This window comes from Urtica dioica, chromosome 1 (assembly GCF_054948205.1).
Source record: "Urtica dioica subsp. dioica isolate 48M chromosome 1, U.dioica_male_clone48M_v1_H2, whole genome shotgun sequence".
Taxonomy (NCBI): Eukaryota; Viridiplantae; Streptophyta; class Magnoliopsida; order Rosales; family Urticaceae; genus Urtica; species Urtica dioica.
Window position 1 is genome coordinate 674710 of NC_142756.1, and position 14810 is coordinate 689519.

The following is a 14810-nucleotide window of genomic DNA, read 5'->3' on the forward strand; positions in this document are numbered from 1 at the left end:
AGCGTGGTCCAATCTCTAATTTTTTTATAAAATTCTGAAAAAAAACAATTAAACAATATTAGTTGAACAGTGTTTTGTTTCGTGAGTAGGAGTCCTTCTTCTACATTATCAATTTTACCTAAAACCTAAAAGATGATCTACGCATATATGATCATAAGTTTAAGCATATATACTAAATACTAATGTATTGATTTGCATGCCTTTAATTTTCATTCGATCCTATCAAAGCTTACTGTTGTCTTGTGGTCACATGTTGCACAACTTACAATGCAATACCACAGTCCGCTTTCAATGCTGCTCGGAAAATTCAGACACAATTGGGATAACTTAACAGGAAACATTTAATACTCGTGTAATTAAGAACAGAATTCAGATACATATACGGAACTGTAAAAATATATAATATATTTGACTACCGTTTCCAACGAAGGACAAAAATATTATAGCCTGTGTAACAAGCAACCGAACCGTCTATTGTTATATAAAATTATAAATAGTGTGAAATATATATATATATATATATATATATATATATATCTTGAATTATGTTGGATATAATTATTAATATTTTAATTCAAAAAGGTTGGTTAAGCGTTCAATAAGAGTAAATCTGAATTATATTAGACATAAATAGCGTTAAAAAGTTCTGTCAACTTTTTTACGTATTATTATTAATATTATTACTATCATTATCATCATTGTTATTATTTAGCTAAAATAAGCATATTATTATAAATTGAAATAAATAAAATTATTGTATCGTTACAACGAGGAAACTAGAAATCATTAACAATAGTCTTTTTCATTCATCGACAAAATTATTGGCCTAAGACTCGACTTCAATGAATGATCAACAACATGAGCTTCAAATAGTTGGGTCTAGTATATGTGAGAAAGATGATTGCCCAAAAAGGAATGTCAATTGGGTCAATCAAGCTAGTATTACCAGATGAACATTGGCTTGAAAAATCGCAATTGTATAATTAATTATTGTAGTATAAATACATGTTTGTCAGATTGGAAAAGCCATCTGATTCTTCTAGCTTGGGTGATCCCTTTGGCGTAAGGCCACAAATCTAGAAAATGATAACGAAAGACCATAAAAACTACAACAAAACAGTTGGAATTTGAATCCCATAACTATAATTCTTTTTACGAAATAGATTATTCTGAATTTTTTAAAAAAATTGACATTTCCAACTTTTCGGATGATAAAAAAAAAAGGTAACTTGAAAAAATAATACAAAATTAACTTCTGTAGTTTGAGTAAAATTTTATCATCTGTCAAACGGAGGGCCACTTACCAATCTCATTAATTTACCTGGTATTGGAAAATGCATGAACAATTAAAATTATGTGGATTTATTATTCGAAATTCTTTGAGTAATTTGTAGAAAAATAAAATATATTTACTCTATTAATTCTAACGAAAATAGGTCAATGGCAGTATGTATTTAATGAATGTTTAATTTTTTTTTTTTTAAGGTTTTAATGAATGTTCAATACCTGGTTATAAGTTTATGCTTACAAGATTTCATGAAGATGAGGTAAGTGAATACGTCATCTTCACTCATCAAATTTTCAGTTGTGTGCCAATTAATAATTAGTTGCTTATATAATTAAGGGCAATCTAACAACGTAGTCAATTTTAAACATGATTTTAAAGATGTAATCAACGTTTATTAAACTTTGTAATCTAACCATAATTTACATAAATAAACGGTTAGAAAATATCGAAAATATCATTATGTAATATAAATCATAGAAACCAACTACTAGCCAACGTTTCAGTCAGTCAAAATTTATCGCATGTAAAATAAATGAAAATTAACTAAAATTAACCCAAAAAAACTTGATATCATAATTAATTGGACTGCAAAAAAGGAAAGAAAATATTATGGAATAAATGAGATCAAGTTAATTGGCTGCGATCAAAACGGTGGATACATATTTATGTTCATCCGATTTTAATAAATGTTAATGTAGTAATTTGTTATATGACTAATAAATTAACGTCATCATTTTTTGCTACATTTGAAACTTAAATGAAACGTTGGCTAAATTGCAATATCAACGTTTCAAGTGGCTTAGTCCATGTAATTTTTCTATTGTTAATTAATTATAATTTTGTGTGATCATATTCATACGATTCTGAATAATAATGTTCCAATCCAATAAGACCAGGTATCAATATTTTGTGTGATCACATTTATTTATTTATTTTATTTTTTTAAATAACTTTGTTGCGAGTGGAGATTGAACCACTTAGTCCATGTAATTTTTCTGTTATTAATGATCATATTCATATAATTCTAAATAATACTGTTCCAATCCAATAAGATCGGGTATCAATATTTTGTGTGATCACATTTATTTATTTATTTTAAATAACTTTGTTATGAGTGGAGATTGAACCTACGATCTTTATTTTTAAGGTGATATGTAGCTATATTAGAAATCACGAGACACTTATTATTATTAATTTAATAAGGGATTGGGATCGGAGAAATCTATACCGATATATATCAGAAATACAGTTTGTGATTTATCATTTTCATCTGAAACCAACAGAATCCAAAATTATAAGACATCTACTTCTTCTTTTTATGTGTGGAAATATCTATTTTTTTCATTTTACATTTTCACCCATGTTGATACATTTATTGCACAGTGCTGCGTGAAACTTATGGCCCCCATGTGATTTTCCGTTGAATAAGGGAAGAGGAAAACAATAATGAATTCTTGACGTGAAACAACTTGGATATATATGAATGGATATCAATATTGTTCCAATTGAGCTTTTAGACTGTTCTGTCATTTTCTGAACGCATTCAAACGACAACTTCGTCAAGTTCATTGGTAGGAATTCAACAGGGATTGTGTATCGAAATTTTCATAAAATAAATAAATAAAAGTTCAAGCATTTATAGCTCTAGTAGTAGCTATGTTGCGACTTGCGAGAGGACCGATTTCATAACTTCAGAACATTAAATTTATAAATATAAAAGAATCTGATTCTTTCCAAGTTTTAACTACCATCAGAATACAATACTTAAAAAAAATGAAAATAAAATAAAATTTGGGAGATCTTTTTCTATAAAAAAAAACATCTTCCTCTTATGAATAAGATAATGTTGTAAAAAAAAAAAAAAAAAGAAGATAATGTTGTCACAAAACTTTATGTTTTTATGACAACATTGTCATAAAGTGATCATGTGGAAGAATTTCTTTTTATTATAGAAAAAAGGAAAGTTGCCTCAATTTGTTAAAACTATGTTATGTACTATTTACAAATTTTTAGTTGAACTAAATATTATGGCGTGTGTAAATATATGAGTGCGCATTTTGATTTTCCATGTGAACATTCTACAATTTGTTATTAAAATGCAACTAATGCATTTTATTTATAAGTTATATATTTAGCTATATATATACATGTAATATAAACCGTTTAATGAAAAAATGCATATGTGTATATTTATAAGTTATATATATTTGAAGAATTTATTGCAACTACTCAATCTCCTATCTTTTTTTTAAGATTTTAACCAAAGTTTCATTTTATTAAGAAAATAGTCCACCGAGTCTAAATAAATTAAATGAACTAAAACAATTAATTAAATTTATTTCTGCCAGGCCGAAGTGAACTAGATTAACTATAATAATTAATTTAATTTACTTCGACCTGGTGAACTATTTTCTTAATAAAATGAAACTTTAGTTATTTTTTAAAAGTAAGGTAGGCTATTTGACTACTGACCTAATTCCTTATATATATATATATATATATATATATATATATATATATATATATCTTTTAAATATCTAAAGATAACAAACTTTTCATTTTAAAGAAATAAGGAAGAAAAAAATATAATGAAATATCATCAACACATAAAAGAGCATGAAGATAATAAATTTTTTATTACAAAAATGTCCGTTAGCATTTACCACTAATATCTCTAATTTTAATTTCATAATAAAATAAATGAAAGTAAATATACGCATCTAATAATATCCTGAAAATAAGAAACAAACTATTATACACTCGATCATCACTATGCCGATTTAAAAAAAATCGCACTTTCAATATTTTCTCTCTCTCATCGATAATACTCATAAATAAAGAAAAAAAAACCTAGAAAAAAGATGCTAGAAAAACAAAATTGCTCCAGCAAACCATAAAAACAATTACAAACCATGAAAACGACTTCTTAATATTTTTTTTTCAATGTCATCAATTGGAAAATGTTTGTTAAGAATATTGAAATGTGTATGCTCTTGATCTTCGATTTCCAAATTGGAAATATGTGGAAATAAATAGACAACTTAACGTTCTGGAAGCGGTTACTTGATAACCGCCAGAGACGTGAGACTGAACAATCCACGTATACTCGACCTCAAAGCTTATAAATACAAGAAGAGATGGCTGAAAGAAGGCATTCACAATCTTGCAGACACGAGCACACGTCAGAAGTTTCACCTATCACTCAACACTTTCTATTACTTGCTCTCTTTTATTATAAATTTATAGATAATTTTATCTAGACACTCGGAGTTTTCGGGACTGGGTGCTTGGAACCAAGTGTTCTTCGTGAAATAATTGTTGTACTAATTTTGTCTATCAACAGGTGATAATATATCCTACATGTGCACTGATCTCATATGTGGATCGAGGATTCAATAAAAATATAACAAAGTTTTTCATGTTGATGCTTAAAAATTATCCTTTGTAAGTTGTGATTATATGATCAATGTAATAATTATGTACTTGTAATCTTGAAAATATTCGTAGTAGTAATAAATAATAATAATAATAATCTGGATTAATTATTGATTTTCTCTCTTGTTATGATTCAAATTTATAATTTAACTTCTTCAAAAAAAAAAATTGTATATTTTTAAATTGATTTAGATAGTCCGAATGAATATGATTTCTTGCGCATGCAACGCAAGTGTTCTGACTCAGAATTCATTCTTATGAATGTGGTCTCTACGTCGCTCTGGGCCAGCGTTGTGGAAACTTTAAAATTTGTATAAAAAATGATATTAAGTTTCAGTCCTCTCTAAAAATGCACCGCAATTATTGACATATGCTAACCAGCTTGTTAGTTTATTATATGGCTATTTTTAGAGAACCTATATGATCCGTGTCTATTTTGATAAAGCACGAGATAGCTAGTTTTACCATTACCGAATTTATCGCGTAATTATCTAGTGAAGATTATTTAGGATCTAGCTTAGACTCTTTCTATCCATTACTACTTCTAAACGCATCTTCCCACTTATAGTTCTCAAGTCCATATACAACTTTTTTTAGTGGAGCTTAATTAATTAAACTATAGTTTGACACATTGAATTAAGGAAATGGGTGCTTAATGTTGCTAACTAAGTAGTCCTATAATAGTGGTCCCCAAATGTTCTATATCATACGTCCTTCGTGACGCTATAAGACAACGAAGAAGGAGAGAGAAAGGGATACGTATATGTATGATAGTATATATAATTATAAATAAATAAAAACAGTAAAGTCAACCATAATGTTTTCCTTCTGTCAACTCAAATGTGTTTGTGCATGTATTTCATCTTAATAAAAATCGTTAGGCACCCTAGTTAGATACTCAAGTAGCTTAACGGAAAAAAAAAATGGCTTACCGAATTGAATACGTAATACACGAGTACTCACTTGGACCAATCTTACATGTCTCGCAATTTCTTTTTCCTAATAATCAAACGTTTACTATTACTAATCAAGTGTTATTTATTTATTTAAGCAATATTCTTCCACCAAAAAAAGTAACTGGTCATTTTATATCATTCATTCATCATTGAGTATACTTCCACCACACCGCATACGATTTTTCAAATTATTATTCTTTTAATTAAATAAAACAGTTTTTCGGTCAATTTCACAACTTTCGATCATAAGAAATATTTATTCCCCTAATAATCAAATAATTAGAAAAAAAAACCCCAGCCTTTATATTCTAGTAAATCCTATATATACACGAGTTTGATACAACAAGGCATCAATAGGCCTGTTCTCGGTTCTCCCTTGCCGTTCAAAACTCTCTCCACCAAAAAAAAAAAAAATCAAGTGGCCGATCATTCACAAATCGATCGGTCCCTGACAAAAAAAAAAAATTATAAAATATATAAATAATTAAACTAGTAGGGCCAACAAAAAAAAACAACACTAGCGTGTTGTTTTCCGGTGGGGAAGAGGAAAATGGGAAAGGTGGTTAGCGATGATGAGGATGGTCGTGGCCGGAAGAAGAAGAGTAACGGATCTGTACGGTCGATCTTCGCCCACGCGGACGGAGCGGACACGTGGCTGATGGGGATGGGCTTTCTGGGCGCTGTGGGCGATGGGTTCTCTATGCCGTTGGTTCTTCTCATCACCAGTCGTCTCATGAACAATATCGGCACTTCTTCCTCCGACTCAAACCCGCAACAACTCTTCTTGGACAGCATCAACAAGGTACGTATACATACATATTTCCGTATCTATACATATATATTCATATATACTATTTAATTTCCTTTGTTTTTTTTCTCTCTTTTATATATAGAATGCAGTGGCTCTCTTGTACTTGGCTACTGGCTCCTTCGTGGCTTGCTTTCTTGGTGAGTCAAAGTAACCAGTTATGCACAATTTATGAAGAAAAAAAAAAAAAATGGACTAAAATGGAAAAATCATCAGAAATTAATATTTTTTTTTTTTATAAGAGGGATATTGTTGGACGAGGACGGGGGAGAGACAGGCGGCGAGGATGAGAGCTCGGTATCTGAAAGCGGTGCTCCGACAAGAAGTCGGGTATTTCGACCTGCACGTGACGAGCACGTCGGAGGTCATCATCAGCGTCTCCAACGACAGCCTCGTCATCCAAGACGTCCTTAGTGAAAAGGCAACATAACATTTTTTTTTTTATTATTATTTCACTCGATCCGTCGGTACATATATAATAATTAAATTATTAAATTTCGTGTGCATGTGTTCGTCGAGCAGCTGCCGAACTTCTTGATGAACGTGTCGATGTTCGTGGGGAGCTACGTGGCGGCGTTCATAATGCTGTGGCGGCTGGCGATCGTGGGGTTCCCGTTCGTGGCCCTGCTGGTGATCCCGGGGCTCATGTACGGACGAACCTTGATGAGCCTGGCTCGGAAGATAAGGGAAGAGTACAAGTCGGCGGGGACCATAGCCGAGCAGGCCATATCGTCCATACGCACCGTGTACGCCTTTGTGGGCGAGGCCAAGACCACCTCAGAGTTCTCGGCAGCGCTTCAGGGCTCGGTCAAGCTCGGCCTCAGGCAGGGCTTGGCCAAAGGCTTGGCCATCGGAAGCAACGGTATCGTCTTTGCCATTTGGTCCTTCATGTCTTACTACGGCAGCCGCATGGTTATGTACCACGGAGCCCAAGGTGGCACCGTTTTCGCCGTTGGTGCCGCCATAGCCGTCGGTGGATTGTGAGTTTAGTTCATAATTGAAATTTAATTAATTTTATGAGAAGACTAGAATTTAGTCAATTTGATGACCTAGTTATTTGGTTAATATAATAAGCAGGGACGAAGCCATGAATTCAAGTCAGGAGGGTTAATATGCGGAAAAAAAAGTTGAAGGAAGGCTAATTTGTAAATATTTATGATATTTTATAAAATAAAAAATTTAAACTGTGAAAAAAATGCAAATTAGGGGGTTATAACACCCCACTATGTGGTTTCGTGCCTGATAATAAGAGCACTATGTACAAGTTGATTAATTTTTGTTGTTACTAATTAACGAGAATTTATAGGGCGCTAGGCGCGGGTTTATCGAACTTGAAGTACTTCTCGGAGGCGTGCTCGTCGGCGGAGAGGATAACGGAGGTGATAAAGCGGGTCCCGAAGATCGACTCGGCGAACATGGAAGGCGAGATATTGGAGAGGTACTCGGCGGAGGTGGAATTCAAGCACGTGGAGTTCTCGTACCCTTCTCGGCCGGAGACCGCGGTGTTCAAGGACTTTTGCTTGCGGGTCCCGTCCGGGGACACGGTGGCCCTAGTGGGCGGGAGCGGGTCCGGGAAATCGACGGTGATCTCGCTCCTCCAGCGGTTCTACGATCCGATCGGAGGGCAGATATGCCTCGACGGGGTCGCCATTGACCGGCTTCAGCTCAAGTGGCTCAGGTCCCAGATGGGGTTGGTGAGCCAAGAGCCGGCTCTTTTTGCCACGTCGATCAAAGAGAACATATTGTTTGGAAAAGAGGACGCTGATTTCCAACAAGTGGTTGACGCTGCAAAGGCCTCAAATGCCCATAATTTCATCTCAAAGTTGCCTCATGGCTATGACACACAGGTCTTTTTTTTTTTTTTTACTTTTCTTTCTCTCTTAATTCAATATTTGCTTTTTTGCTTTCTCTCTTTGTCTATGTGCCATCCTTTAAACAAAGGGACCAGGGAAAAAGAAAGTCCGAATGATATGACAATCACCAAATTAAAATGTCATGGACGCTCACAACTTTATTTCTTTTTTTATAAAGAGATACGAACTTGCACATGAATTTACAATAATAGCGACACACACACAGTAATCCTTTCTTTTTCTTTTTCTTTTCTTTTTTTCTATGTAAATAAATAATACTTACTATTTCAGAGGAAAAACGTAGTTTCAAATTATCGAGCTATATATTATGCATGCAAATACTATTTTTTTTAAAATAAAAAGCAATCTTTCTGTCCTAGTTTGCTGGTCATGAAAATAAAATAGCACTTTGGATCATTTTATAATGTAGGAGAAGCAAATACCAACAACGAATTGCTTTTGCAAAATATAATTATAATGGTTTGCAAAACGATAAAACTTATATCCAGCAATGGGGGAGAACGATTCTTTACTTGTATTTTAGTGTTATTTTTTATAATTATTAATATTTTGTTGGTACATTTTAGTCCCACTAATGATTTTGTTCCCCACGTAAGAGGGTTCTTGTGTTCTTTATGGAAAAACTACTGGTAATACTGCCCAGCGCACCACCATTTTGCAGTCAAATCAAATATGTCGCACTGAATTTTTTTTTTTTTTTTTTGCTACACTACATTATCTTCAATACTCCAAATGAGTACGAACCCTATGCTAGCATACACACACACACGCATACACATACACATACACATACACATACACATACACATGCACACACAAGGGCTTAAGCCCTCTCAAATTTTTTTTTTTTGCACTTTTTGCCATTTAAAAAAAAATTATATTTTTTTCCCTTGAAAATTTATACTTTTGGCCCAATTTTTATAATTTTTTTACAATCAAACACCCCCTGAATTTTTTTTTCAAATTAGCCCCCTGATGAGCTTTTCTGGCTCCGTCACTGTAGACACGTACACACATGTATTATATATGATTTTATATATAGCATGACTATCACAGCGAAAAAGACTATGGAACCTATTTTAATTCACAAGCTTTTTCAACTTTGATGCATAATTACCACTTTATTACTATTTTAGCACGATGTTCACTTCATATATATATATTAGGAATCCTATTCACCATAATGTTTAATTGTTCTCTGAAAAAATAAAAAAGTATAAAAAGTAAAAAGTTGAAATGCTTGTCGCTCTCTCACAGCACCTTCTTTATATGGACAAACATATGTTTCCAAATAGTTTTATATAGATCGCGTGTGTCTTCAAACCATGTCAAGCTCATAGATACTTAATCATGTAACAGTAACAAATAATAGTACTAATTGTATCATAACTAACAGTAACAAATAGTAAAATAATAGTACTAATTTAAAGAAGAAAAGACTTTCTGACTTATGTCTTTCTTCTTAACTTCGTCTTTGTTGGCTACTACTTTAGATTCTGAAACCAATCCCCACTTACTAAAAGAAAATAAATTAAACCAAGAAAAAAAATTATACTGAGATATTTTAGCTGTTTGGTAGAAGTAGAACTGAAAAGAGACCAAAAACAGATTTATTTTATTTTATCATTAACAATAACATGCATTAAAATTTAAGTAACTACAATAAGAAATAACATGATTTAAGTTTTAATTATCATAAAAGATGTATTCTATTTATCAGTCTAATCCATTCAATATTTTCCTTTCTTTTGTAAGTAACTACAATAAGAAAAAAAAAATTAAACCAAGAAAAAAATTATACTGAGATATTTTAGCTGTTTGGTAGAAGTATAAATGAAAAAAGACACCAAAAACAGATTTATTTTATTTTATCATTAACAATAACATGCATTAAAATTTAAGTAACTACAATAAGAAATAACATGATTTAAGTTTTAATTATCATAAAAGATGTATTCTATTTATAAGTCTAATCCATTCAATATTTTCCTTTCTTTTGTAAGTAACTACAATAAGAAATAACATGATTTAAGTTTACAGCTACCTGAATTTATATCCTGACCACTCTCAAAATAGTATCAAGTGTCATGTATAGTAAAACTGTAACTGTAATTATATAATAGGTTTAATGACAATTATGCAGAATTGAAATTATTGATCTTGTCTATAAATTATTGATCTTGCGAATCAATTAATTTTGAACGACTATTTCTCATGATATTTTGGTCAGGTGGGTGAGAGAGGAGTTCAAATGTCGGGAGGGCAAAAACAAAGGATCGCGATAGCTCGAGCGGTGATAAAGAAGCCGAGAATCCTTCTCCTAGACGAGGCAACGAGCGCGCTCGACTCAGAGTCGGAGCGAGTCGTTCAAGAAGCCCTCGACAAGGCCTCCGTGGGCCGAACCACCATCGTCATCGCTCACCGCCTCTCCACCGTCAGAAACGCCGACTGCATCGCCGTCGTCCAGTCCGGCCGAGTCGCAGAGTCCGGGCCCCACGACGACCTCATCCTCCGCCCCGACAGCCTCTACTCCTCCCTCCTCCGCCTCCACGTCACCAACGAAGACCCTAACTCCGTCGACACCTCAGCAATCTCCTCCGACCCCAACGGCACCAGCAGCCGCAGACTCTCCACCGTCAGCAGAGACGGAGGTAGTACTTTTCGCTAGTTTTGTTTCATGTTTTTTTTACCTTAAAAATTTACAAATCAGCTCCCCCAGAGTTTTTACCATAAAATTAATTTAGATTTTTATCCTCTACTTTTAGTTCACTCTAATTTCCTGTGTGGCAGCGAGCCGGTCGAGTTCGGCGAGGGAGCAAGAAGAAGAGCAGCACCACGACCCGCGCGCGACATCATCAGGAGCATCGATGAAACGGCGAGATGATCTGGCGTCGCCGTCGTTCAAGAGACTTTTGGCTCTGAACTGGCCGGAGTGGAAGCAGGCGGGTTTGGGGTGCGTGAGCGCGGCCATGTTCGGGGCGGTGCAGCCCCTGTACGCGTTTGCGATGGGGTCCATGATCTCGGTCTACTTCCTGACGGACCACGCCGAGATCAAAGAGAAGACGACCATCTACGCTTTATGCTTCCTCGGCCTCGCCGCCTTCTCTCTCCTCGTCAACATCTCCCAGCACTACTGCTTCGCCTACATGGGCGAGTGCTTGACCAAGCGCGTCAGGGAGAGGATGCTCTCCAAGATCTTGACCTTCGAGGTCGGCTGGTTCGACCAGGACGAGAACTCCACCGGCGCCGTCTGCTCTCGCCTCGCCAAGGACGCCAACGTCGTAAGTCTTTCATATTTCACAACTTTTTCTAAAACTAGCGATTCGAGCATCTTTAATGGTTTAGCTAAATATAGTAGCTCCATTTGCCACATAGATTTTTCTGAAGCTAAATAGTTAAGCAACTAGCTCTATAGAGCTAATTTGCTTATAGCTAAATCAATAGCCAATATGTAAAACAATGGTTAAGCAACTAGTTAAGCACTTTTCATATTTACAAGCAAATCCCTAAAATTGTTAAGCAGCAATGAACCATTAAAGATGCTCTTTAGTTGAATAAGAAATGTGGTGTTGTTATTGTGAAGGTGAGATCGTTGGTCGGGGACAGGACGGCTCTGGTGGTGCAAACGTGCTCGGCGGTGATCGTGGCGTGCACGATGGGGCTGGTGATCGCGTGGCGGCTAGCCGTGGTGATGATCGCGGTGCAGCCCATCATCATCATCTGCTTCTACACGCGGCGAGTGTTGTTAAAGAGCATGTCCCAGCAGGCCATCAAGGCGCAGGACGAGAGCAGCAAGCTAGCCGCGGAGGCCGTCTCTAACCTCCGAACCATCACCGCCTTCTCGTCCCAGGACCGCATCCTGGGGATGCTGGACAGGGCCCAGGCGGGCCCGCGCCACGAGAACATCCGGCAGTCGTGGTTCGCGGGGCTGGGCCTCGCCTGCTCCCAGAGCCTGACCACATGCACCTGGGCCTTCGACTTCTGGTACGGCGGCCGCCTCATCTCCCACGGGTACATCTCCGCCCGAGCCCTCTTCGAGACTTTCATGATCCTCGTCAGCACGGGGAGGGTCATCGCCGACGCCGGGAGCATGACCTCCGACCTCGCCAAGGGCTCCGACGCCGTCGGCTCCGTCTTCGCCGTCCTCGACCGAGTCACCCGCATCGAGCCCGAGGACCCCGAAGGCCGAGTCCCCGCCTCCCTCGCCGGGTCCATCGAGCTTCGCGACGTCCACTTCGCCTACCCGGCCCGCCCGGACGTCGCCATCTTCCGCGGCTTCTCCATGCGGATCGAGGCCGGGAAGTCCACCGCCCTCGTGGGGCCCAGCGGGTCGGGGAAGTCCACCGTGGTCGCGCTCATCGAGCGGTTCTACGACCCCATCGAGGGCTCCGTGAGGATCGACGGCCGAGACATCCGGTCCTACAATCTCCGTTCCTTAAGGAGGCACATCGCGCTGGTGAGCCAAGAGCCGACGCTTTTCGCGGGGACGATAAGGGACAACATAGCCTACGGCGGGACCGCCGCCACGGAGGCGGAGATCTCGGGGGCGGCGAAGTCGGCGAACGCGCACGAGTTCATCGCGGGGCTCAAGGACGGGTACGACACGTGGTGCGGGGAGAGGGGGGTGCAGCTGTCGGGGGGGCAGAAGCAGAGGATCGCCATCGCGCGGGCCATCCTGCGGGACCCGGCGATCCTCCTATTGGACGAGGCCACGAGCGCGCTGGACAGCCAGTCGGAGAGGGCGGTGCAGGACGCGCTGGAGCGCGTGATGGTGGGCCGCACCAGCGTGGTGGTGGCCCACCGGCTGAGCACCATCCAGAACTGCGACACCATCGCCGTTCTCGACAGAGGACAAGTGGTCGAAAAAGGGACCCACTCTCACCTCTTGGCCAAAGGCCCCAAAGGAGCTTACTATTCCCTCATCAGCCTTCAGAGAACGCCTTCTTTCTGATCTTACTTGTCTTTTGGTTGTAATACTAAAGTGATCTATTGTAACTGTTCACCACCACTGTTCTGCTACCAAGAGCTCATTTTAGAAAATAAGTGTATACAAACCCGTATATGTAAGTATAAATATAACTATAATGCTTTCATTTCCTCATTTTTATTACAAAAATTTAGGTAAATAATCAATTAAAACGTCTGGAATTGATATATAGTCAACGTTTCATAAATTTTAGATAAATAATCATAAAGATGACGTGACCTAATAAATAAAAGTGGTTATTTATATAAGATTTACGACTGTAAATATATGAAAACTTATATTTATCTAAGTTATATTTATCTAAGTTAATAGATCATTGTCTACCCACAGTCCAGAGTCATTAACAGTAGTCAAGGCTTTGGCTAGCTTGTGAGCTGTGATTACCGACTGAAAACTTTCTCTCATTTCTGAACTTCAGATTTTATACCCAGACATCTATACACACAGATCCATATATATATATATATATATATATATATATATATATATATATTAAATAATGGGAATTATATATCACAAGTGAATTTAAGCTTATAGTTTTAGAGGTAAGAATGAATTTTTGGACATTTAAATTATACTATATTAATGATTAAATTATGTGATTATTATACAATGTATAATCAGGTTTGATTTTTTTTTTTTTTTTTTTTTTTTGCGTTATTATTATAATTTAGGTTTTGATTTTTATCAATATATTTCTTTGAGAAAACAATCCCTAACCTCCTAAACATTAAAGAAAAAGTTGCGAAAAAACCCATCAGAGAGTAAAAAATAATATTTCAAGAAGCTTAAAGAAATCGAAGATAAAGTATTCATCAAGACATAAAGCAGGTTACGGTAGGGTTTTTTTTTTTTTTTTTTTTGGTAGAGCTCCCATTTTAGAACATCAATGTTTTGGTTTAGGGGTATTGATAGATGCCAAATATGGTTATTTGTCGTTTATTATTGTTAGTAGTTACAATTGTCGTTCATTGATGTTCATAAATGTGGTATCTACTGTACTATTTGATTAAATTATTTGGGTGTGATAAATTGGGTATATATATCTTAAAAAAATTATTTGACAAGGTAACTTTGGCTAAAACAATTGAGACTCCTAATTTACTTATATATTAGTTTCAAATGACTATTTTTTTTTTTACAATTTTTACTTAATTTTTTTTTATATACCTCCATATTATAATAGTATATAAAGAAACAGATCCACACATCATAGAGATAACTGTGTGTTCGACCTCATGATAAAATAATTATCTATTTTTCGTAAGAAAAAGAGAGTAAATATTTATTTAATTTATATACAATATCGTTCAAAACTTTCATGTATATTTTTACGTTACAAAATAATACAACCCGTCCATGCATGTCTCATATCTCCATGACCGGGAATTAAAATCGCAATTGAAAAACAAAGTTATATATATAATATATTTTTTTTCATGCTTTCACGTACCTCCATGTG

General features: G+C 36.2%; 1 protein-coding gene across 1 annotated transcript; it reads left to right on the forward strand.

Annotated features, from left to right (window-relative positions):
- The first annotated feature begins 5881 nt into the window (after positions 1-5881).
- On the forward strand, positions 5882-13477 carry LOC149406002 (ABC transporter B family member 15-like). Its single transcript, XM_089607669.1, has 8 exons — positions 5882-6481; positions 6573-6627; positions 6730-6908; positions 7010-7467; positions 7794-8334; positions 10592-11012; positions 11152-11642; positions 11945-13477. The coding sequence occupies exons 1-8, from the start codon at positions 6230-6232 to the stop codon at positions 13310-13312; spliced, it is 3765 nt and encodes a 1254-aa protein (XP_089463795.1). The 5' UTR covers positions 5882-6229; the 3' UTR covers positions 13313-13477.
- Positions 13478-14810: the final 1333 nt, after the last annotated feature.